We start from the raw sequence: 27,010 nt of genomic DNA, 5'->3' as shown, positions 1-27,010 counted from the left end.
TCAATTAAGATTGTAATCCATTCACGATTTCGGTTACGGTACAACATAACTCTTCCTTACTTGTTTTTTGGGTTTCTTTTACTCCTTGACGTAAATTTATTTGAAATATTAAATTCTATTGGAAGTATTTAATATCGAGCAATTCTACCACACCATTTCCAATAGTATAATAATAATAATAATAGCCTTCATGGAAACCTTGACTAGCCTCAGCGGAAATTGGCTGACTAAAGCACAAATGACAGATGGCATTTAATACAATTAAAACTTCCCCACTTGTCAAAAATTTTCTGCTCTCAACTTCCCCCTCCTATGGATTCAATTTCATAACTATCGAACATGGCTACCGCCAAATTAAATCAAGTGACAAGTATCAACAGTTTGTATAAATTTTTGTTACTTTTGGAAAAAATTTAATGTGCTTTAATTAGAACGAAAACCTTTTTCATCTATGATGCAAATATTTGAATAATCTTTTAAAATAACGAAAGTAGATGCTAATTTTACATGATACCAAAATCAATATCTGTGTACATACTTGTATGTATATCTGCATCAGATCAGACAGTCATATATATATGTGCTATTGTTAGGTAAAAGATATTTTCACACTTCCCGAACCTGATTGTTGTAATAATTAATAAATAAAACACAGAAGATCAACTGCAAAATATTATTTTGAATACCTATAAATGCAAAAAAACACCATTTTCTTTTCAAAATATTGGACTAGCGGTCGCCTTTATTTAAATTATGCTTACAAATAAAACTCACTAATTACGCTAACATAACTTCAGCACTAGCCAAATATTCCATCATACATACATTAAAAATATTAACAATTTATAAGGAACTTAAAATATACTGTGGCGAACACGAATACCAGAACAAATCAGAATCGACGATAAACTGTTCTAATTAGAGCAATTAAGCTATAAGCAATAAGTTGTAAACTCGAATATCGAGCAATAAGTGTTAAGTTGTTGGAATAAAGATAAGTGTATAGCCATTAAATTGGGACTTTAATTTAACAATCCAGTGATCGAACTGAAAAGCGAGTTACAGGTAGACGATTTCTCGAGAAATCATTTATAATTGGTGTCAGAAGTGGGATTGTCAAAGAAATTCCCAAGGAGATAATTTGTTTGAAAATGGCCAAGTTTAACGATCTGAAGATTCCATAACTGAAAAAGGAGCTGGAGGGTTGAGAGAGGCCATTCAGGCGGAAAATATTAATGTTGAGGAATATGTCTTTCACATGGAATTAGAGGAAGAGACAACAAAGATAGAAGAAAAGGAAGAGGCTCAATGCTCGTTAAAGATGGTGGACATAAACATGATTTTTGCTGCAGTATCGCAGATGGGGAAAGAGCAGAATGCACGTATAACCCAAAAAATAGCAGAGGTGTCATCACAAATGTTGACACAACAATCCCAATTGTCCTCGTTAGAAACGCGGCTGGAAGAGCAGTTCGCCGCGCAAGATGCACGTATATCAGCACAGGTGACCTCACAAATAGCAGAACCGTCCTCACAGATTTCGGAAGAGCGGGTTAAAATTAAAATTGAAATGGATGAATTGAAAGATCGTTTCCGCGAGCTACAATTAAATCGGTCAATTGTGTCAACAGCTTCTGCCAAGGTAAAAGGTCCATCCTTTAATGGCACTGTTCCGTTCCACGTTTTTAAGCTTCAATTCGAAAAGACGGCATCTTAAAATAATTGGAACGTTGAAGATGAAGTAGCTGCATTGTTCGTTGCATTAAAAGGATCTGCAGCAGAATTACAGACCATTCCAAACTGCGAGGCGAGTAGTTATGAAATGTTGATGGGCGCATTAGAAAGACGGTATGGTAGTGAACACAGGAAGCAGGTCTTTCAAATCGAGTTGCGAAATCGCCGCCAGAAAGCCAATGAGTCTCTGCAGGAGTTTTCTACAGAGATTGAGAGGTTAGCTCACTTAGCTTATGCACATGAATCCATGGAATACATCGAGGACACGAAATTTCAGACTTTCGCCAATGGAATACGAGATAACACTGCACGCTTCGCTGCATTAGCATGTCCAAAATTGACGTTTGCAGAAGCCGTGTCGTATGCTCTGACACAGGAAACTGCATCTCTGCTTTGCAATCAAGCTCATTTAAAGCTCTTAAAGTAGAAATAGAGGGTGAACCAATTACTTAAACAAATTGACAACGTACTGAAAGCAATGGAAAAATCTACGGAAGCGCATAAGAAAAATGATGGTGTGCATAAATGCTTCAACTGCGGAAAAAGTGGCCATATTGCACGCAACTGTAACCAGCCCAATAATCCAGTTGGACGTAAAGGAAAAACTAAAGAAGACATTATAGATGTCCGATTTATGACTATAACATCAGACTGGGATCCGGAGAAGCTACGGAAATGTCAGCAACAGGATCCAGATTTGAAAAGTCTAATACACGGATTGGATTAACGTCCAACGAGAGAATAAATAGCTGCAGAAAGCCCAGTCGCAAAGGCTTATAAAGCACAATGGAATAGTTTGAAGTTAGTGTCTGGCTGCTAGCATCGCGTATGAGAAAGCAAAGTTCACGAGCTCTGTTGATTGTCCCAAAGAAAGAATTCCTGAAGTTCTCAACGAGCTGCACAACGGTCCAAGTAGAGGACACATGGGTATCACTAAAACCTTGGAGAAATTAAAACAAAAATTTTATTGGGTTGGTTGTCGTCAATCAGTTACGGAGTGGATCGCCAATTGTGTCGAGTGCATTGCTGCTAAAGGGTCGCGGTCCAGGAGTCATGGTCAGATGAAGCAGTACAATTCAGGTGCGCCGTTTGAGCGAGTAGCCATGGATGTAGCTGGTCCATTTCCTATCAGTAAATTAGAAAACAGATGTTTTCGTAGTCATGTCCAATTTTAGCAAATGGCCAGAGGTATACGCAATTCCTAAGCAAAAGGCAGGAACAGTAGCGGATGTATTCATCAACAATTGGATATCGAGATATGATGTTCCAATAGAATTACATTCTGACCAAGGAACTGCACTACATCCGCAGTTCGATGGCATGGTAAAACGATTCAATTGAACTTTGAAAGAACATTTGAGGAAAGTTGTAGACAAGTATCAAAAAGATTGGGATATTTATATATCCTTGTTCCTAATGGCTTATCGGTCTGCTGTACGGGGGGGCAGACTCCTGACGGGGTAATTTTTGGTAATGATCTTCGACTACCGATTGATTTAAAGTTTGGAATTAACGCCAACGGAGGAAGGAATACTAAGGAATTCAATAACATCCTAGAAGACGAGATGAGGGATATACATGCCATGGTGAGACACCGCACCAAAAATATGAGCGATAAGATGAAAGCAAAATACGACAAGGCAATAAACTCTGAGGGTTTTATTGAAGGCGATTTGGTATTGTTATATAACCCACAGCGAAAGAAAGGGTTATCTCCCAAATTACAGTGTAATTGGGACCATACCAGGTTATTAAACGACTCAATGATGTAGTGTATCGCATACAGACCGTTGGAAGACCAAGGAATAAAATGAAGGTGGTTCATCTGCAACGGCTTGCAGCGTTTGGTACCGCAAATTTGTCTAATCGGGTCGATCAGACTTAGGTAGAGGGCAGTGTGGCGAACACGAATACCAGAAAAAATCAGAAACAACGATAAGCTGCCAGAAGCAACTAGATAGCGAATTCGTAGTTGCCAGAATGTTCTAGTAGCGAACTTTTGTTAAAAATTTACTATATAAGGGCTATAATATATATATATATATATATATATATGTTATTATTATATACATATATATATAAAATATTATTATTATATATATATATATACGTTCTCTGAGCAGACACAATTCTAATTAGAGTGCTGCCGTGTAAAAAGCAATTAAGCTATAAGCAATAAGTTGCAAACTGGAATATCGAGCAATAAGTGTTAAGTTGTTGGAATAAAGATAAGTGTATAGCCATTAAATTGGGACTCTAATTTAACAACCCAGTGATCGAGCTCAAGAGAGAAATCCGTTATGATTCATATTTAGTCAACTTCTTCGACTGTTGGTCCACCGTAATTACCACCGCCAAAATCACCAGATTGTTGACCGCAATTACCAGGTTGCGAACCAGCACCTCCTGCTTGCTGGTGCATTTTTGTCATAATTGGACTACATATTTTCGTCAGCTTTCAGCTTATACTCAAACTCCTCCTTTTCGGCAGTGGTGTTGCCATCAAGCCATTTAATTGTCTCGTTACATTTCTCCAGTACTCGATCTTTACCTGATTGACTTAATTTACAGCAGCAGCTATGCGTTGACGGTGTTTTTCATCTTCTTCGGCATATTTCTCGGCTTCATTTACCATACGATCGATGTTTGCTTGTGAAAGCCGTCCCTTATTGTTATATATTATATATTTAAAATTCCATTAGCATCCAAATCGAATGTTACATATACTTTGGGTACTCCTCGAGGAGCTGGTGGAATTCCAGTTAAATTGAATGTGCCCAGCAAATTGTTGTCTTTGGTCATGGCACGTTCGCCCTCAAACACCTGAATGGTGACAGCTGGTTGGTTGTCTGCATATGTCGTAAAGGTTTTAGACTGTTTGCATGGAATACGACTGTTCCGCTCAAACAATTTGGTCATCACTCCACCAGCGGTCTCAATTCCAAGTGATAAAGGTGCCACGTCAACCAAGAGGACATCTTGAATTGCATTGCTCTTATCACCACTCAGAATGGCTGCTTGAATAGCTGCACCATATGCTACCGCCTTTCCACCGAAGAATGTATGTAGCAAGCTTTGCACTTTAGGAATACGAGTTGAACCACCAACAAGGACAATATCGTGGATTTGGCTTTTGTCCATTTTGGCATCGTTCAACTTTTCTACTGGATCTAGTGTACTGCGGAACAAATCACCACACATTTCCTCAAACCGTGCTCGGCTTATTTTTGTGTAGAAATCTACTCCTTCGTATAGAGTATCAATCTCGATAGAGGCTTCTGTGCTGGACGACAGTGTACGTTTCGCACGTTCAGCCGCGGTCCTTAATCGTCGCAACGCTCGAGGATTCGATCGCAAATCCTTTTTATATTTTCGTTTAAACTCTTCTGCAAAGTGGCTTACCAATCGATTGTCGAAGTCTTCTCCACCCAAGTGAGAATCGCCAGCCGTCGCACGCACTTCAAATAGCGATCCTTCGTCAATAGTTAAAATGGATACATCGAAAGTACCACCGCCCAAATCAAATATGAGCACATTGCGTTCGCCTTTAAGGTTTTTATCCAGACCATAAGCTAACGCCACTGCTGTTGGTTCATTAATAATTCGGAGAACATTTAACCCTGCAATGGCACCAGCATCCTTGGTGGCTTGACGCTGCGAGTCGTTGAAGTAAGCCGGCACTGTGATAACGGCATCTCTTACAGATGTACCCAAATACGCCTCAGCAGTTTCTTTCATTTTTGTTAACACCATCGAACTTATTTCTTCGGGAGCAAACTTTTTCTGTTCTCCTTTGAATTCAACACTTAACTTGGGCTTACCACAATCGTTAACCACTGTAAAAGGTCAATGCTTTATGTCCTCCTGGATTTTAATATCATCATACTTTCGTCCAATTAATCGCTTGGCATCAAACACTGTGTTCTTTGGGTTCATGGCAACTTGATTCTTCGCAGCGTCCCCAATAAGTCGCTCCGAGTCTGTGAACGCCACATAGCTGAGTGATGTGAGATTTCCTTGATCGTTCGCTATGATTTCCACTTTTCCATACACGAGTATGTTGTTCCCAAATCTATTCCAATTGGAACCATTTTTATGGCTTTGTACTTTTTTAATAAATTATTTTCAATTAAACTGAATTTAACTTTCAATATTCAATAATATTCTGAAATTGTTTCCTATGCACTTGGTAAAAAGTTGTTCTTAATCTCTTTTGTTTTGTTAAATAACTTTAGCTAAGTTTGTTATGTTTACTCGTTTTGACGTTTCAATTCAAACTATGCAGAGGAGAAATTTTCGGCCGCTATTTATATGAAATTGGTTGGAAAGAGAATTTTCGAGAACAGATTTCTTGAGATTTCTCGAAATGACTACGTGCTATCAGAGAACAATATAATCTACTGGGTGCAGTAATTGGGAAGAGAAATAAGAAACTGTTCTCAACAAAGTGGAGAAGAGCATCTCCTCCTAACTGCAATCGAGAACGTTTATGCATATATATGTACAAATGTATATTTTGAGAAATGGGAGCGGAGAGTACCAATATATTAAAAGAGAAATAATGTTGTTTTTAAATTAAACAAGATTATATTTATCTTCTTCTAAACAAATATATAAACAAACAAAAGTTCAATCCCATATTGTTAAATCTGAGAACTTAGAAGAATCGTCGCGAAAAGGCGCTTGATGTAAACGCATGTTCGTAGAGGGAGATGGTGTCTACTTTTATGAATGAAACGACTTAGCTTATTGCATGTGCGCCAGCGTTCATGAATGAAAATGTTGTGTGATTTACTACAAATTTCGGAGTTGTCAATTGTGATATACTTACATTCGCTAATATATTTGTATGCATAACTTATTTTGCAAGATCATACGAATATTTTTACATACATACTTACATATAGAGCAGTGCGCGCATATATATTTATTGATAAGTGATAATATTAAAAATTCTATTCCTCCACGTGTACATACCAGAGAATGTAAATGAACTCCATATTGATGTACATAAGTATCTATCATATTTTAATAAGTTTTCATCACAAAAAAAACAGTGAATCAAAACTGCGGACTTACTGTATTTACAAAACCCCATAAATCCACACATATTGAGGAACATTAGAAATTTAACTCTACTACAAATGTATTTATATGCAACTTTCAACTAGTAGCATTTGCAATCCCAGGTAGCGGGAACACAATAAGCAGTATGTATACTTTTCATACAATAAGACAGTAGTTAAAGTACAGACAAATAGTTGATTCTTAATGTAGTAAGAACACTGGTTTGGGTTTCAAATTTTAATAAATATAGTGGAATAGGTCTATAAATGTTCGGGAAATTTGAGCTGTAACTACAAATTCGTTAGAATTGAAGCTAGATAGCAATGCTTTCCTGGCTTTGCATGTTTCGGATCATTTTTTTGATGCAGAAATCCACATTCTATTTGATATACTCACTCATTATATTATGGGATTACCACAACAACATTTGTTTCAATTTGTTCGGATATCCAATAAGCAGTCAATACTTCTTAGAAAGAATAGGTAGTTTTGTGGAATTCTAACTTTGAAATTTGATAAACAACTAAAATAGTGTTTTCAAGAAAAGCTAGACCTAAATTAGAGAATACTTTTATATTAAAGGACCAACAATTTTCCAAAACTTAATCTAAAAAAATTAGCAAAGTCAATTGTTACGTTAAGAAATTTTATAGATTGTGAACTTTCACATAGCATTACGTTTAAGTAGTAAATGTAATATTAGTAAATTGAATACATTATGTACATATTTTCAATTAAGAATCATAATTTGTTAATATTTCATTGTTAATATTTCAAGACATAACAATTCGACAGTTACTAGAAGAAATTTCATTCCAAGAGAAATATTTAATTGATAAATTTAATTCCTACAACAATTTTATGAGAGTATTACTCATACTCTCCTTATCAACTGTCAGATACAAATTTAAATTAAATAGGTCGACTATTATATATAAACTTTTGAGATTGCAACCAATTTGTGGTAGTCTCTCGAACTCTCAGATAAATTGTAAACAAACATGTAAGTGATTTTAATTTTTGAACTATTTGTATACGGCATAATTACTTTGCAGTTATAGACAGTGTCAATAAAACCTTAAGAACTAGTGTTTTCTAGATTCCTACTGGCAACATATTTTACGTCTCTTTGTTGTTTTTCTCAATTACGAATAGCGAACGGTCCTTAGACATTCGAGATTACTCAAGAGTTATATTTACCACAATTCTCTCTTCGAAAGATTTCATGTAAGTAGCGGTCGAAAAATTCTCCTCCGCATAGTTCCACCAGAGAACGTAAATAGACTTCTTCTAAATTCTCTGGTTTCGCCTTGCTGAGGACAGTTTCTTATTTCTCTCCCCAATTACTGCACACAATCGTCAGCTGTCTGCCTTTTTTACAGCGGATAGCACGTAGTCATTTCGAGAAAGGTCAAGAAATCTGTTCTCGAAAATTCTCTTTCCGACCAATTTCATATAAATAGCGGCCGAAAATTTCTCCTCCGCATAGTTTGAATTGAAAAGTCAAAACGAATAAACATAACAAAGTTAGCTAAAGTTATTTAGCAAAACAAAAGAGATTAAGAACAACTTTTTACCAAGTGCATAAGAAACAATTTCAGAATATTAGTGAATATTGAAAGTTTAATTCAGTTTAATTGAAAATAATTTATTAAAAAAGTACAAAGCCATAAAAATGGTTGCAATTGGAATAGATTTGGGAACAACATACTCGTGTGTAGGAGTATTCCAACACGGAAAAGTGGAAATCATAGCGAACGATCAAGGTAATCGCACAACACCCAGCTATGTGGCGTTCACAGACTCGGAGCGACTTATTGGTGACGCTGCGAAGAATCAAGTTACCATGAACCCAAAGAACACAATGTTTGATGCCAAGCGATTAATTGGACGAAAGTTTGATGATACTAAAATCCAGGAGGACATAAAGCATTGGCCTTTTACAGTGGTTAACGATCGTGGAAAGCCTAAGTTAAGTGTTGAATTCAAAGGAGAACAGAAAAAGTTTGCTCCCGAAGAAATAAGTTCGATGGTGCTAACAAAAATGAAAGAAACTGCTGAGGCGTATTTGGGTACATCTGTAAGAGATGCCGTTATCACAGTGCCGGCTTACTTCAACGACTCGCAGCGTCAAGCCACCAAGGATGCTGGTGCCATTGCAGGGTTGAATGTTCTCCGAATTATTAATGAACCAACAGCAGCGGCGTTAGCTTATGGTCTGGATAAAAACCTTAAAGGCGAACGCAATGTGCTCATATTTGATTTGGGCGGTGGTACTTTCGATGTATCCATTTTAACTATTGACGAAGGATCGCTATTTGAAGTGCGTGCGACGGCTGGCGATACTCACTTGGGTGGAGAAGACTTCGACAATCGATTGGTAAGCCACTTTGCAGAAGAGTTTAAAAGAAAATATAAAAAGGATTTGCGATCGAATCCTCGAGCGTTGCGACGATTAAGGACCGCGGCTGAACGTGCGAAACGTACACTGTCGTCCAGCACAGAAGCCTCTATCGAGATTGATGCTCTATACGAAGGAGTAGATTTCTACACAAAAATAAGCCGAGCACGGTTTGAGGAAATGTGTGGTGATTTGTTCCGCAGTACACTAGATCCAGTAGAAAAGGCTTTGAACGATGCCAAAATGGACAAAAGCCAAATCCACGATATTGTCCTTGTTGGTGGTTCAACTCGTATTCCTAAAGTGCAAAGCTTGCTACAAACATTCTTCGGTGGAAAGAGTTTAAATCTTTCTATCAATCCAGACGAGGCGGTAGCATATGGTGCAGCTATTCAAGCAGCCATTCTGAGTGGTGATAAGAGCAGTGCAATTCAAGATGTCCTCTTGGTTGACGTGGCACCATTATCACTTGGAATTGAGACCGCTGGTGGAGTGATGACCAAATTGATTGAGCGGAACAGTCGTATTCCATGCAAACAGTCTAAAACCTTTACGACATATGCAGACAACCAACCAGCTGTCACCATTCAGGTGTTTGAGGGCGAACGTGCCATGACCAAAGACAACAACTTGTTGGGCACATTCAATTTAACTGGAATTCCACCAGCTCCTCGAGGAGTACCCAAAGTAGATGTAACATTCGATTTGGATGCTAATGGAATTTTGAATGTGACTGCAAAGGAGATGAGCACCGGAAATGCTAAGAATATTACTATAAAGAACGATAAGGGACGGCTTTCACAAGCAGACATCGATCGTATGGTAAATGAAGCCGAGAAATATGCCGAAGAAGATGAAAAACACCGTCAACGCATAGCTGCTCGTAATCAACTTGAAAGTTATGTGTTTGGTGTGAAACAAGCTGCTGACGAAGCGGGAAGTAAATTAAGTCAATCAGATAAAGATCGAGTACTGGAGAAATGTAACGAGACAATTAAATGGCTTGATGGCAATACCACTGCCGAAAAGGAGGAGTTTGAGTATAAGCTGGAGGAGCTAACGAAAATATGTAGTCCAATTATGACAAAAATGCACCAGCAAGCAGGAGGTGCTGGTTCGCAACCTGGTAATTGCGGTCAACAATCTGGTGGTTTTGGCGGTGGTAATTACGGTGGACCAACAGTCGAAGAAGTGGACTAAACTCCAGTTTCAATACAATTCAATTTTGATTTATTTGATTAAGTAATTAGAACAAGACTGTGATTTAGTTATTAGTTAAATTATCTTTGAAATGAAAGCTTGTGTAAATCTGTTGTTATTGTTGATTTAAGTTCGTAGTTTCTTACAAATATTGAATAAAATCGGCCGCTTTTTAATATGTTTTAAACAAAGAATTTCGCATTTTACTAAAACGGGTGTTTCAAATATGGAGTTCGAATATTTTAGTTTGTTGTTCCGCTCTTCGCTTATTTGTACTTAGGCAATTCCGAAAATAAAAATTCCATTATAGATTTACATTCGAATTTCTAATGAGTTATCTCTCAAAATTTTCTTGCAAAGTAATAAATTAGTTTCCAATCATTTGAAATAAAAGTGTGTTTACAATTTTGGGGTGTCCTTAAAAGTACTCAATTGTATACTTTTATTCGTAATAATTTAAATTATATTACATACTTACATCTTAAGTACAAGAAAAGTGTGTGAGTATACACATATACACATGAGTGTTTAACAAGCATTAACAAAATAAATATTAAACACAAAACCTAAAAAATAATAATAAAACATAAATAAGTAAAACTAATAGCGCGGTTGCTCGTCAGCTTTGTCAGTAACCACTTCTGTGGCGTTAGTAATCGTAGAGATGGAAAGCTGTTGGGAGTGCCTAGAAAAAAAATTATGCATTTATATAGAATATCGACTAGCAGAGCAAGTGCATTTTTATGAATATGACAGTTATGTGGTTATGTGCATACATATACATATATGTACATTTATAATTGTGTGCGTATGCAGGTGCTTCAATGGGTGTATTCGTGTATGCCATTGATGAAGCTGTGTGTTCAGTTGGTGATGCAATTTGGAATTATTGAGCTTTTGCCTTGACCAAACTGTGATTTATCTGTTTGTCTATATCACAAAATATTATATCGTGTTTTCCAATAGGGATGATATGATTTCTAAGTGTCGTTTCACCCATTTTTTTTTTTTTGAAATAAAGCTGATGTCCTGTTAATGGAGATCGGTCGATGATAAAAAACTTTTTAAGGCCGAAATTGGAAGAAGTTGATCTCGACAACATCTGGTTCTAAGAAGACGGTACTATGTGCCGCAATGCACGTGCAACAACCGAATTATTGCGAGGAAAGTTTGGAGATTCGATAGTTTTAAGAAATTGTGACATTGAATGACTTCCAAGAAGTTGTGGTTTAACACCATTAGACTACTTCTTGTGAGGTTATTTAAAGTCATTGGTCTTTAGCTATAAACTAGTCTCTTCAAGCGTTTGAAGTCAATATTGAACGACTTGATTTAGTGGAAAAAGTACTCGACAATTGGGTTCATCGAATTCGTTCCTGCAAAAAAAGTCTTGGAGGCCATTTGAATGATGTTATATACAGAACTCAATTGTATCGATTTTACTTCACATTAAATAAAAAACTGTTGAATTTCCTTAACAAGTAGTGGGGTTTTTTTTTAATCATATCACTCTTATTGGAAAACCCTGTACATGTATTTGTGTGATTTTTAATGTATGGATAAATTGTGGCCAACACTAAGATAAGTGATTAATAAATATACTTTAGAGCTTTTCGAACAAACCTGTAAAATACATAGTGTTGTAGAATAAACAATATATCGAAGAGCACAGTGAATAGACCCATGCCGAATTTCGTCACAGAACCAAAAATTGACACCCAATCATCTACAAATATGCAAATAAAATATAAATTATTTTTTAAATGAATGAAAACCAAAACAAATTACTATAATTGTATGCGTTCAAGATCATCTGCAACATGCTGAGCAAACCACCAGTGAGATCCAATAGGATATTACCAATACTCCAGCCAGTAGTGCTTTTGCGGCGATAGTTCATCAGCGCCTACAGACATTCAAGAGAAACAAGTATTAATAAAATTTGATAGTTTATCTTTTACACAGCGTTTTTTTTTTGAGCTGCCTTTAAGCCAATATTTTTTTTTTTTTTAACTAACCTGAGGCACGTATTTGATGATCATCGCCAGTTTAATGTAACTGCAGTAGTATAGAAAATCCAGCCAATACACAACACCAGTAACGGCTAGAATTAATGTAACCAAAACAATTATAGCGATTGCGCCTAATATACATGAAGCGATTCTGGAGATTCTTTGATCGGCGCGCTGTAATAATAACACATAATAATAAAATAAAATAAGAAAAAATGTTAACTTCGGTTGTACTCTTCTCAGGTGCTTTGCTTATAATATAACACATGGGCTGAAAAGTCCCGGGTCTCATATGGCACTAGTTTTATTAAATTCCCTCATTTCCACTTAGTATTAACCTTCAAAAGCCAGCTGTTAAAATTTCATAACATTCTATACATTTGCGAGTTAGTGTGCTAAGAGTGACGCTACTTTTGTTATTTTAAAAGTAATGGGTGATAACTAATTTCGTGTTTTAATTTTACACTGCTTTTTGAGGGAAAAAATTTCGTAAAAGCAAAACAATGGCTTAAAAATTGTTATGGGGACTCCGCATCATCAGAAACCACAATAAAACGTTAGTTTGCTGACTTCAAACGTGGTCGTAGAGACACCAGCGATTCAAAACACAGTGGGCGTCCAAATGAGGCTATAACACCAGAAATCATAAAAATATCCACAAAATGGTTCTGAATGATCGGGAAGTAAAGTTGCTTGATATAGCTGAGAAAGCTCAGTTGCCGCGTTTGCTGATTGTTGACCAAAAACAGCAACATGTTGATGATTCTGAGCAGTGTTTGGCCATGTTTAAACGTAACAAACCGGAATTTTCAACTTGGATCCATCACTTCACTCCGGAATCGATGACCGTCATTTGAGTGGACAGCAGCTGGAGAACCTCGTCTCGAAATCACAACAATGTGCTGGAAAGGTTATGGCCTCGGTATTTTGGGATATGACAAGTGTAATATTTATCGACTATCTTGACAAGGGAAAACCCATCTATAGCGATTACTATATAGTTTGACCCTCTATATACTTTCTGGGTCATAAACATCGTGGAAATCTTAATATACACTATTCGGTTATAATTACTGTACCAATTAAAGTTTACCTTTCTATTTATAATTAGTAGATATGTTTGCGTTGTGATTCACCCAACCTCACCTCATATAAAACACACTGAATAATTGCGATGACTGTCGCAAACACCGCATGTAAACCGAATACTACATCATTCAATAAAACTGGATTTATACCACGTGGATGTCGACTGGCATATTCCTCCTGTATGCTGGATACCCAATAAAGGCCACAATTGTAAACACTATACAGTGCAAAACCAACAACGTTGAGCGCGAGAAAGTCAAAGTTGAGTCCAACTACAGATTTTCGCTTAAAATTAATGAAAATCTGCGGATAGAACGAAATGGACCAGGCCAGAAAATAAATCCAACCGAACACAATTGAGGTGTAAATAATAGGCTCCGACTTTGCAACAGTAATGCGTATAAATAAATCGTCAACACTGTATAGAAAATTGTATGAATATTTTACAATAATAAAAAGTTAGTTCATTCATAATGTAGCGCATAGTACGTACATCCATGACTCGTCCGGTACACTCGTGGCGGTAACATCTAGGTGCCCAAGTTGGAGACCCCGCACGCTAACGGTTCTATTTTGTGGATTCGACGCACTGATTGTGAAATAGTTAGGGTCCAATTCTACTAAAGTCTCATGTTGTTTTACCAATTGGATAAAGACGTCTTGTGCCAATGGTTCACTGTAGAATATAAGAAAAGTACCCTATGTAATTATAGCAATCTCATTGCGAAGGAATTGTAAAATCTAATAATTAACAAAATAATCATCAAATGGTGGTTGGTGACGTAGTTTCTACTAGCGTAGGAACGGATTAATTTTATTTCGCTTGTTGCGATTGTATTGCTTGCTCTCAGTATTAATACTTTGCAAATATTGCCTCACCCTGTAAAGGCTTACATATACTTGATTCTCCTGCGACTCACCTGAGTAAAACATCAAATGTTTTTATGTTATTTACTATAATTGTGAGATCATGTGTGGATACCGTTAACCCGCTTCGGTTAGAGCTTCGCGTGAATCGTTCATCTGCGATTGTTTGTGTGAGTAAAGCTGCTGGAAATTCGCCGAATTAATTAGTTATTATAAAATACAATAAAATATACATTTCCCTAACTCACCTGTTATTGATAACACAAAAATTAATGATTTCGTATATCGTGGTATACTGTGAATACCAGTAGAACCCTTCATTTTTGGCGCGTTCTCTATTACACAAATTTTCTGAAATAAATAAATATTTTAAAATTTTTAACAAATTGAAAATAGATATAAGAAAATTAGATTGCAAATTTCATCGAATAATATCTTAGCTGTTTTGGAGATTGAAAGTTAGCTAATCGGCAATACATTAGATAACTCTAGAAGTGCGCGATTTCCTCGTAAGATTTCTAATGATCTCTCAAAAAAACTAGTAAATTAGTAACTGAAATCTGTCGAAAGCATTTAAAATAATCTCATACATGTATATGCGCTTATATCGCATACTTGTAATCATTGTAGTGGAATCGTTATACTCTGAACAGGGTATAAGTTCGCTACGTAGCATGTAACAGAAAGTAGGAAACGTCGGAAACCCTTTAAAGTATATACATATGTATGTATCGATTTATAGTAGCCATGTCCGTCTGTCTGTATATATGCTAACTAGCCCCTAAGTTTTTGAGAAATCGCTCTGAACTTTTACAAATATATGTACAGATATAATTTTCTCCCCAAGAAGCTGCTCATTTGTCGTAATCTCTGTTATCGGACCACTATAGGATATTCATTGCTGCCATTCACTGTACATGTTATTCAGATCTGACCACTATAGTAGACTGGTATATGTAGCAACCATACAAACTGACCGATCAAAATCTAGTTCTTGTATGGATTTATGATGAGTATTATAGTATAGCTTTGGTCTGAAGTTAACGCTTTTTCTCGTTTTAAATATCATTCATTATAGTTAAAGTTATCAACATTTCGGTATCACTACTATTGAATGTAATTGTGTTCATACTCGTACATATTTAATGCATGGCAAACATGGATATATAATACTTGTATGTAGTCATGTTCATACATATATTATATTTTCCATTACTTGTAAACTCTCTACTACTACTACTCGCTAATTAATTAATTGTTAATACTTTCATTATATTATTTAATTTATTATTGTTTCTCTGAGAATCTACTACAACAGCTACATTCAAAAAATTTTTAAATTTTTTTGTCAACACTTTCATTCATATTCACTTATATAAAATGTTTAGTTGGTATTTGAAACAATATTTAAGGAATGCACATCAGATCGTCTGGAATGTACATATGTACATATGTATATGTGTATGTTTATTTTTAATAATTTCCTTTACTGCTTCATGCCTAAGTGCGGAAATTCCACGCAATTGAATCAATTAATACGAGTAAAGTGCGTGTGGATTTTTCATACACTGATGTATTTATGAAAGTGCATTTATTGATTGCCCTAATAAAGATACATACTTCACATATGTACTTTGTATGTAGTACTACAGATTGGTTGAATCAATTGTTTTGTAATTACAAGACGGGATTGAACAGATTCAACTCAATAGAAGATGATATGCATGTAAGAAAAAATATAACAAAATTGAAAGAAAAAATAATATACAGGTAATATGTGGTCAGGAAGTGAAAAAAAGGGGAAGTGGTTGAAACTTTAAGGGTAAAAAACGGTTTATCTCGATTCCCGGAAAGACTACAAGTCCTAGGGAAAACAGTTACATGGTAATGTTGTAGTTAATACGAATATCTACAACTTTTGTGCTAACATTTTCTTCATATAACTTCATATTTATGTGATTATATTTATGATATTATTTTTCTTTTACAAAAAAAAAATTCTCTAATAATTTACACTAAATTTGGGGTGAGCTAACCTTTTTATATCCCAAACACACCGTATCTTTTTATTTCAAATATTTATGTTTTCACCTTATTTTGATTTAATATCGGTGAAGGAGATCCACGACAAAATATCTGCTTTTTTGAAATAGCCGGTGTGATTTTTTCTTCGTTGTTTATTTACTTTTTAATGCTAAAAAATATATATATATTACTACGGTAATTTTTTTTTCAGAAAACGCAAAAAAATAAAGAACGTTACTGAACCAAAGTTCCGTTTAAAGTTATCGACTCTGCTCTATAAGTAAAGCATAAAAATCAACATGGCATCTTTCGTTTTTCAATACATTTTTCAAGTGAAGCCCTATTTAGCGAATAAGTTCCCTTTAAATCTCCCAGGTCAACTGAGCACATGATAATACCCTGGTCGGTACAATATTTCGGTTTATTTCAGATATACACATAAGTAATTAGTCATTATTGGTTCGGGGGTGCGTAGCAAGAGTAGTCAATAGCATATCAGCTTGTAACAGAGTCCAACTTATTTGGGACACACCTAATCCAGTACACAAGCATACAGATGCGAAGGCCTTCGTGACCATAACCCATCTACTCAGTGCGACCCCATACCATAAGAGTGAAATTTCGAAAGGAGGAAATAGCTGAACAAGGTGAGCACTGGTTATAAACTAATGGTCTGCGCCAATCTTAAACTTTGTCGAGCGGATGTAAGCTAAAAATGTAGAAACATGTCAACTTTTCCAAAGACAAAGTTAGGTTACTAAGTGGTGCTAGATCGTGGCATATTCCATTAATGTTTAAAAAGATTTAATTATAAATGAGAGAGAGAATATTATCTTAAAGTATTTTAAATTCAAAATTGGGTTTTAAATACCCTTGCTTTATTGTACCACCCTTGTAAAAATTATACGTCCATACGTGCATACGCTGTGAACCTTTAAAACGTGATTGAGTACTGCGACGTCCATTTATTAAATGAAAACGAGACCGAACGTGCTAAAATTATCATATTAGTGTTTATTGGAATGACCAAACGCCGATTAATTGCGCCAGTGAAAATGTAATCGCTGTTTGCCAATAGTGTGCCATTGTCTATACGGGGCAATGGGGGAAGTATGTTAGATATGTACGTGAGCACTTGCTTAAATTGTAATTGTTATATGACTTATTTACTTTTCTAAGTAAAGGTCAGTAACATGAATTCGACCAGTAATTAGTAATTCTAGGCAACATTATTTTGGTTGTTGATGAATGGACGTGCATAAGTATCCACTACCATTGAAAATGACGTTTATTTGACGTAATCATAATATGGAATTCCCATATTTCGTGCCGGGATTGGTAATTTAAGCGGAATACTTTAAATCTAATAATGGAATTATTCGTAACATAATGGTTGATTCTTCTACTGATCATTTTTCTAGCTAATTTATCTATATTTGTATACATATGCTCGTATGCATATAAGTTTGTTCGGTTAACTTCCAATATTGTTTGACAGCTGTCAAATTTTTACATATCTAATTTGATATACAAAACTTATACTGCCATTATGATTATATGATTATGAAAAATTATTGCTTACAATTTAACAAGAAAATTTATCTATCATTTGGTGACTGACATTTCGTTAAGGTTGGCTTTATTACTTTGTTAAATTCATCTGTGTTTAACTTAGTTTCAATGTTCATCCCTAATAATTTCAATAGTCACTTTATTAAGTATACACAACAACAAGCCATAAAACTCATACAAACCACGTAGCTGATAACAACGGTTATTAAATTGACATTGCACATAAATTTTTTGTACAGCTAAGATTAGAATATCGCTATTAAATCGATATGCAAGCTGTTATTACAAAAATTGGTTTATTCTATGTGAGTACGTCGGACAGGTTGTCTTTAATAATATGATTATAAATTTTATATCGAGAATACATTGTTTCATAATAGGGTCGTTTATCTGATGTGTAAATCGTCATATAGGACAAAATCTTTACACAGGTATTGTCATTTCATTATTAATTGCATAGTTGTACAATAATAAAAATCCGTTGTCAAAGATTACATAAATGCTTATTTTTTCTTTAATTAACTTATATATATAGGGTAACTCAAAAGCCATCTCCATATCATAGATACATTTTGTTCCCGGATTTGCAGATTGATTTTAATTATCTAAGATTTATTGGATACCGTTTAAGCAAATGACTCAAAGTATATCTGATATAAATAATTAAGAATTAATTACTTAAATTATTTTCATGATCCTATAAGTTTCGATTATGGACATATTCTCCATCTCGTAATATATGAATGAAACTTATCGCTCTTGAATGAACTGATCGGATTATCATTAATGCATTTTCCGCTTAATTGAATACATTTGCTTTTGTCACTAATAATTTATGGCTAGGAAAAGTATGATTAAAGAAGTATATCTCGCAATTGGAGTGGTGCTAGGGACAAGGAATAAGCAGAAATAATGTAATATTTTTACTTATAAGTATATCTATTTTATAAAATAAAACGTAGGAATATATAGATAATTGATTATATACGGATTTCACTACGTCAATTCAATTCGCGCAGTCAATTTCGGCTGCACTGCGGAAGCTATAATACATATAACATTTCTTACAGCAAAAATAGGTTGGTTGTCAAGTTTCTGCTCTCACCAAGAATTAGCACTACTAGCTCTAAATTTTTTTGTCAAGTTGGTGCATCTGTCGTGAAAACACATGCAAAGTTACAAGTCATTCTCTCAATTAATTCTTTGTTTACATGCCATTTGAAGTTGACGTGTCAGAGTATTTTTTTTTATTATGGAAAGAATTGAATATCGCGCAGTGATTAGATTCTTTGTATTGAAAGGTTTAAAAACAAAGGAAATCTATGAACAATTGTTTGAAGTGTATAAAGTGTCCTCACCTTCAAAACGCACCGTTGAATTGTGGGCTAATGAATTTAAACGTGGTCGTACTAGGCTTGAAGACGATTCACGGGAAGGACGACCAAAAACAGCAACCACACCAAAAATCAGTGAGGAAGTTCATAATATTGTTAGTGATGATTCAAGCTTGACTAAGCGTAAAATTGCTAATGCCATAGGTATCGCAGAACGAACGAGTACTTTATATTTTACATGAAGATTTACATATGAAAAAGGACTTGGAAAAGTTAGTGCCGCACAGGTTAACAATTCAACAAAAACTGTATCAAAAACAAATTTCTCAGCATAACTTGGAGCGTTTTAGGCAGAATAAAACCGATTTCTTGCGTCGTTTTAGAACCATGGATGAGACTTGGATCTATCACCAATATCCTAAATTAAAACAAGAACGTTTACAGTGGACTGAAGCTGGTTGTTCAGCTCTAAAGCAGGTGAAGTCATAACGATCAGCAAAGAAGGTTATGACATCAGTTTTTTGGGATGCAAAAGGAATTTTGTTGATTGATTTTCTGTAGAAAGGTAAAACAATAAACTCTGAATGATATTGCAGCCTTTTGGATCAGCTGCATGAAAAAATTCGTGAGAAAAGACCTGGTTTGCAGTAGAAAAAAAATAATTTTTTTTCAAGACAATGCACCTGCTTACAAAGGTGTTTTAACAATGACAAAATTCAACGAATTAAAGAACGAATTGCTTGAGCATCCACCGTATTCACCAGAATTGACTCCCAGCGACTGCTACCTCTTCAGAAACCTGAAACAATTCCTTCCTTGCAAACGTTTTTCGTCGAAGTTTTTACAGCCGTAGACGGGTATTTTGCAGAGCTTTCGGAAAGCCATTATAAGGATGGCATAAAATTATTGGAGGATCATTGGAATAAAAGTATGGAAGTAAGAGAGATAATATTGAATAAAAAAAATATACTTCGTACCAACAACAGTAGTTTCTCATTGAACGAAACCGGACCATGACTTATTCTAACAGAAAATGTTTTGCTAGTTCTTTCTAGACACGTTTTATGATATAAACAACCTTGAAGTTGAATTTAGGTTACTTAATAAGGATAAATGATCTGTTAAAAAGATCTTCAGGGATCAAATGGTCCGCTCTGACCAATATATTCGGAGATTGTAGTATTGGCTTGGGCAACAGTCTGTGCCAAATTTCGAAAAGATATCATATAAAAAGTTTTCATAAAACGACTTGATTTTTATCGATCAGCAGATCATACAATGACAGCTATATGCTATAATGGCATGAGCATTTTTGCAAAACTCGTAGAAACTAGTACAACTTTTTGAAGTATAATCAAAGTTTATCGAAATTAGCGTTATTTAGCGTAGGAAGTTTTAACACTTTCCATATTGTAAATGCAACCGTGTTAGCAACAAGAGAAAATTTCAAGTTAAAACGATCGTTTCAGTTTAAAAAAATGGAGCTTACCTCAACTTTGGAAATCAATTAGTGATATGTATTTAATTTAGTTGAACTGTATGGAATTTCACATATGTACATATACGAGTGCACTCTGAATATGTTAGCACATAGTTGAAAAATGGTTAATAAGACTAATTTATAAGTCTCGCTCTTGGCAATGAATCGCTAAAGTTTCGGTTGTACATTCTGGTCTACAAACATACGCATGTAAGTGTACATGTATCTACTTATGTATATAGCGTTCAGTAGCGCTGAAAAACACCTGTGTCTCAGTGCCTGTATTCATAAGCCGGTTTAAAAAGTTAGCAAATAAACAAGTATAATAAGCTTATATTACTAAACTATTCGAAATAGAAAATGCACAGTGCTCAACAAATTAGCAAAACACAAACACCACAATAAATGTAAAAGAAAGAAGAATAGTGCATTGCAGTTCAAGCCTACCATAATTTTGTTAGTTTTGAACAAAGTAAGTCCTAAACAAAGTAACACTTTCATAAGGTCTATATGGAATGTAAGAACATGTCACATAGTTTGATAAGAGCAATTTATTGCTTTGCGTGGAATGTGAGTTAGATATGACGCAATTATCTACTTGTTAAAATTACCTCATAACGGGAAACCTGGCCTGTGGCCTCAAGTTATTAAGCCATAAAAAACAATTTATTAAAATTTGTGTCATTTTAAATTCCACCAGCCGCGGTTCTGGGTAGTTCTACTCGTACATATTCCGAGATTTTTTATAATCTCAATTTCGATATTTTTTTTATCTCAACGCTGTGCTTCTATTAATTGTGGGCCAACCAACTCAAAGTGCAAATTTGTCATTTTGTTTGGTTGCATTTGTTCTTCAGTGTTTTTTTTACAACAATGCACATAAATAAAATAAATATGATGCGCAACTTGTTATTATTATTTAAGCGGTTTAGGTACCTGTATATTTGTTTAGTCTACAGAGAACTAAAAATAAACTTTACAGTCGTAGTTAAAAATAACGAGCTGTTGACATACCTATATAGCTGATTTGGCTTGCACGCTAACGACCAACAAATTGAGACCGGGTTCAATTACCCATATAAATGAGAGATCCTCAGGAACGAACTGCTGAGTGGATTCAAAAATCTCATATTTTTTGGCCTCCGCTTTGGAAAAAATGATGAAATGTCGAAAAAAGTTAATTAACTGAGATTAAAATCTAAAAAAAATATCGATATGATTCCAAAGAATTTCCGAGAATATTTTTGTGCACATAATGTGTCTAAATTTCTTTTAAAGAAGTGAATTATTTTATCCCATCCGATATGTGTATGTTGCTGGACATGTTGGAAATTTTCGAAATTCGACGAAAGTTTAGTTCAAAAATCAAGATAAGAATTCACTTGAAAAAGAATAAATCTTCAAATAATTAGCGAGGCTGACGTGTTTAGTGTCGGAAGAGTTTACTGTTCTAGTTGTATGAAATATTGTGAAATCAAAACTGAGACAATTGATAATTACGAGCTTGTGTTTATATACATATGTACATACATATTTTTTCTTGTTCAAGGTCTTGTCAGAGTGCTGTAGCTTATATTCAGTCGATTCAGCTGATTTTGGGGCCAGCGTTGTTTTTCCTAAACAGAAAATGCAATTAGAGCCGAAATACAAAAGATTACTAAAAATATTACAAGTATAACATAAAACGGAAACAGTTTGCCTATGCTACTATTCTGGAAGTTGGTAATGATATTGGCAAATCATTTTATATAGACTGCAATCTTGTTTTTATACACGCCGTTTTGTGTTTATATTTATAAACTAAGGAGGTTTCAATACAATTATGTACTTTCATAGGCACGATGTGTTATCTAAAATACTCGTATATGAAATGAATAAAAGATACTTAAATCATTAAAAACAGCCATCTTAAATATTTTCATATATTATATACATTACTTGAAGATAATTAATGTGTATAAATCACATTTTTGGGATCATTACGTCTTGGTTTCCGAGGTTTCCTTCATAGGTTTACCAAGCTCAAATTTTTGAAATACAGGACAAAGTAATGGTTTCTGTACGTTACATATCTGAAGGTTTTTTTTTTTGATAAAGAGGTCCGCCATTTCTACATTGAGAGGCTAGTAATATTTCCTTGTATGATAAGTATCCACTATATTTAAACTATAGGTAAAAAAAACGGTGTGCACCTAAACCAAAATATTAATATTTTCCTCATTTTACTATAACATTGATGCATATTTTTAATGCAGAAGCGAGCTATTATTACAAATTATTAATTATTACTGATAACATCCCCTTTTTACTAATACTTATTAATATCTGTAATACTCAAGTTAAATGAACTAAATTATTAATTACATAATTATAATAAAACCACTCATATGTGAATGTGTTCCACTTTATTATCCTCCATTTGACGAAGAAAATCATTCATTTTAACAATTCTATTGCCTTATCAATAATCAGTTAACGTCAAACTCTTGTTCTTGTTATAAAATTTTTATAACTATTTTCCCGTTACCTTGTTGCAATTCAATATACATACATGTACATACGAATATATACTATGCACATTTTTATAACCAAAGTGTGGTTAGCGTAGATTAGAACACAAGTTAGAATATTTCGCAATAATTTAAAGAATTCCAAATGAAGCTTGAAGAAGAAATAATAAAATAATTAAAAAATATACCGCAAATTGAATAATTATTTTTGGTTAGTGTAATATATTTTGGTATTGTTCGAAAATATTTGCATAATTATACAGCATTGAATTTTTTCCACTGACACGTTAGCGTAGAACATTTAGGTATGAAGCAATTGAACCAGAATAACTATTTTTATAGACGTACATATGTATGTACCTTATATATGTATTTAATACCTGCAAGTGTGATAATATATATAACAGATTGTACGAATATGTGTGTATGAATGTTATAAAAAATGTAGTAAAAGCTTGTATTAAGAAAGAATTTCCTATTATTGCATAGCAGCATAAAAAGGAACGCATAAATGTATCACATATAGAATCACATTTTGAGCTGCTGTAATACCAACACGCTTTAAAAATCGTTCACGAACTCAGTTCGAGCGATATGACTCGTGAAAGGTTTGTAATTCTGACACAATCGGTGCATAGCTGTGCTGGAAGCTTGGTCGTGGTTTTGTGGTGGTTCGAGGTGGTCGTGCACATTCTAGGAAGGTCTGAAAAATTTTCAGCCGACTCGTTATGGCTAATAAATGTTATGAGTAGTTTGCCATGTCAGGAATATTTTTGGATTTTTCCATAAGCGGCGGGGCTGTCCTTTTTTATAAAACACTTTTGGATATTGGAAATAAGAATCACACTCAGGTTCTGCCTGCTATTAGTGCGACAATCTAAGTATTACTTCCCTAAATTTATCCACAACCTTTGCAATTTATTTAGCTTACAGTTCAGTGTCACTGGACCAATAGTTTGACTATCTCGGCGGTATTTAAATGAGTTATTTTCACTTGCAAGTCAGAAAAAACTCTTTCTTAAGTTAATTTTTTTTTAAGAGGCATTTTATATGGTAAATAAAAAAAAACAGTGTACATTTACATAGTTTAGTATACCTTAATAATCAGCGATTTATTCATTCGTGGTTTTTTATGAGAAAAGTATTGTCAAAAATCGCATTCCTTCGACCATTACCTGACAAATATATCTACAAAGGTGTTTAAAAATTTCAACTCAACAGCGTTTCGACGAAAACGTGGTTAAAGTTTTGGGAGTCGATTACTAAGTTAAAGAATTCATAAAAATACGCTTATATTTCCGAAACTATTGGCCGGATTTTTAAGAGAATATTTTCATGTACATTGGACATATATTCCAAAAAAAATCGATTTTTTGATTATTAACGTAACATCAAAAGAAATAAAACTCCGTTCTAACGATATAAAGGATAAATTTTAATTTTTTCATAGTAAGAAATGGATATTGTAGTATGATGAATAATAAAAGATATTTATTTCCAGTCCATGAGTACATTCTTCTCTTTACAAAAGTAGTTATACAACTGTCTTATTTTTATGCAGAGACTCACTACAATAATTCCTTAATGACTTTTGTCATTTATTTGAACGGAATAAAATCTTAAGTTCTTCATTGGCAAGGTCTTGTAAGCTAGATTTGCTTTAAAATATTTAACATATTTTTAGAAATTAAACTTTCTATTGATTAGGTTTAGTGAGCCAGATGGCCGCGATGAAAATGTCAAATTAATTGAACTATAATCGAATAATTAAAATCCAGGAAATTAAACACATAAATTTAACTATGCAGATTTTTATTGTAAATTTTTTTTGTTTTAATTGATTTCAGATTATAAGCATTTGTAATTAGCATTTATTTTTTTAACTTTAATATATTTACAGACTTCAACTTTAATATATCTAGATAAGTATTTTTTAAAGTAAAAACCCGAGGATACTTTCCATACCCTATGTCAACGATGTATGTATGTATATATGTGTCCATGGAAGTGTTGTATATAGTATTAAGATATCACAGTTCTTGGTTTATTTTTGCATGTTGATCCTTAAATTAGAACGCCTATTCACGCTTTTATCACCGGCCGAGTGTGAATGAACCGATAATTTCATATACTTATATTGTAAATAATCAGCAGAATATACAAATCTTTATATAGTGGGTATATATAAATATGGATTAACACTTTCTATTTGAAGAATAATAATTTTGAATTTGAATAATCACATTGAAATCTGTTGGCTCGCGTATGCCATTAATTAATTATTTCAGTAAGCAATACGACAGAAAATCGTTCTTTTTTTGCTAATCGTCAAAAACTTGCGCCACAGCACGTAAAAGCAATAAAGCTTTGCACATTTTTGCATACATATAAAAAGAAAATAAAAAGCGACGAATAAAAAGGAACACACAGGAAATAATAAGCGCCACTTTGAAAAACAACAACATATACGTTAAACCTAAACGAAAACGAAAACAAACATACCAAAGTGCCCAGCGATTATTGTTGGAATTGTGCTAATAGGCCAAAGCCGAAATGTTTAATTAATCAAATATGCAAAAATCGAGTTTTAACTTTTTTACATCAATATTTATTCGCGTATTCATAAAGTGTTGAGTTTAAAGCCCTCAATACAGAATAACGCGGGCAAAACTTTGCAACTTAAGCGAAAATTTCTTTATCGTCACACGTGAGCCGTTGCCGATACGGGGTTCGAAATACGAGTCTCAGAGCACATATGAGTCCGACCGCTTCGACGTTTATATCGCGACTAATGACGGCACACTCAGTCTGTAATAAGAGGAGACCGCTTCTTATTGAAACACTAAAGTGCAAACACATGAGTGTTGAAAACTTTAAATCGGACAATTCAGTACACTCAGCTCAGTGTACTTACTGCTTGCGCCTCAGCGAAGTGTTTATATATAATATATAGCGATTTGTTAAGCTGATAACCGCATCCAAGAGCATACGAAAGCCAAATCTACAACTGATTACAGTTACATCTGCAATACTTATATATGTACTATAATTGATAACAATGTAGATTGTTATCAAATGGGGATATGAGTGACAGATATGTACAGTAAGTAATCGCTATATAAGAGATATATTTTAATTTAAACTAAGTTAAAAGTTTTTAACAAATTTCAAAAACTTCAGATTTGAAATGTTTTATTTTTTTAATTTGTAGTAGTGTATAAAATAAATTATAGTTTAAAAAACTAAAAAACACGCTTTAAAGGAATTTTTAAACCTCCTTCTATAAAGCTCTTCCCTACCATCTTGTTTGTGAAAATTAATGCTTATGGCGCAATTATTTCGTCAGTTATCGCACTTTTAGAATATTTTAACATAACTGTTATATGGGGAGTGGGCGTGGTTATTATCTGATTTTGCCATTTTCATCGCGTATGAAAAAGACTTCCTCTCAGCAAATTTGGTTGAGGTAGCTTTAGCGGTTTGGAAGATATATACATTAAATCATTTAGGGGCGGGGTTACGCCCACCTTTAAAGTAATGGGAAACTGTTATCAAATTATTGCATTGTCTTAGGTCCTTGACACGAATGCAAAGTTTTATGTTGATCAGACTTCTGGAAACCGGTGAAAATTAAGCTCTAAGATTCCATTACATACATACAACCCAAGCTAATAAAAGCATATTAATAACCATAAAATTGTGGCAAAATGAAGTTTTTA

At 34.2% G+C, this 27,010-nt stretch overlaps 3 protein-coding genes and 1 pseudogene across 4 annotated transcripts in view; 2 read left to right on the top strand and 2 right to left on the bottom strand.

The window, feature by feature from the left end:
• LOC106619470 (solute carrier family 46 member 2) overlaps nucleotides 1-27,010 on the top strand; it is a 50,183-nt gene that overhangs the window by 12,301 nt on the left and 10,872 nt on the right. The window lies entirely within an intron of this gene.
• Nucleotides 709-6,000, bottom strand: LOC106619474 (heat shock protein 68-like; annotated as a pseudogene).
• On the top strand, nucleotides 8,343-10,596 carry LOC106619464 (heat shock protein 68). Its single transcript, XM_070105923.1, has one exon. It carries the CDS (start codon nucleotides 8,477-8,479, stop codon nucleotides 10,400-10,402), a length of 1,926 nt encoding a protein of 641 aa, XP_069962024.1. The 5' UTR covers nucleotides 8,343-8,476; the 3' UTR covers nucleotides 10,403-10,596.
• On the bottom strand, nucleotides 10,808-26,101 carry Ctns (lysosomal cystine transporter cystinosin). Of its 2 annotated transcripts, none has more exons than XM_014237561.3 (9): nucleotides 25,794-26,101; nucleotides 14,619-14,721; nucleotides 14,424-14,553; nucleotides 13,997-14,179; nucleotides 13,561-13,921; nucleotides 12,421-12,588; nucleotides 12,191-12,308; nucleotides 12,026-12,128; nucleotides 10,808-11,087 (listed from the first exon to the last, which is right to left on the bottom strand). In XM_014237561.3, the coding sequence occupies exons 2-9, from the start codon at nucleotides 14,689-14,691 to the stop codon at nucleotides 11,003-11,005; spliced, it is 1,221 nt and encodes a 406-aa protein (XP_014093036.1). In that variant the 5' UTR covers nucleotides 14,692-14,721; nucleotides 25,794-26,101; the 3' UTR covers nucleotides 10,808-11,002. The 2 variants fall into 2 exon arrangements, with proteins under 2 accessions (XP_014093036.1, XP_014093038.1); XM_014237563.3 differs by having other exon boundaries at nucleotides 14,424-14,550.

Source organism: Bactrocera oleae, chromosome 2, assembly GCF_042242935.1.
Source record: "Bactrocera oleae isolate idBacOlea1 chromosome 2, idBacOlea1, whole genome shotgun sequence".
NCBI classification, from domain to species: Eukaryota; Metazoa; Arthropoda; class Insecta; order Diptera; family Tephritidae; genus Bactrocera; species Bactrocera oleae.
This window is presented reverse-complemented; position numbering and strand designations above follow the sequence as displayed.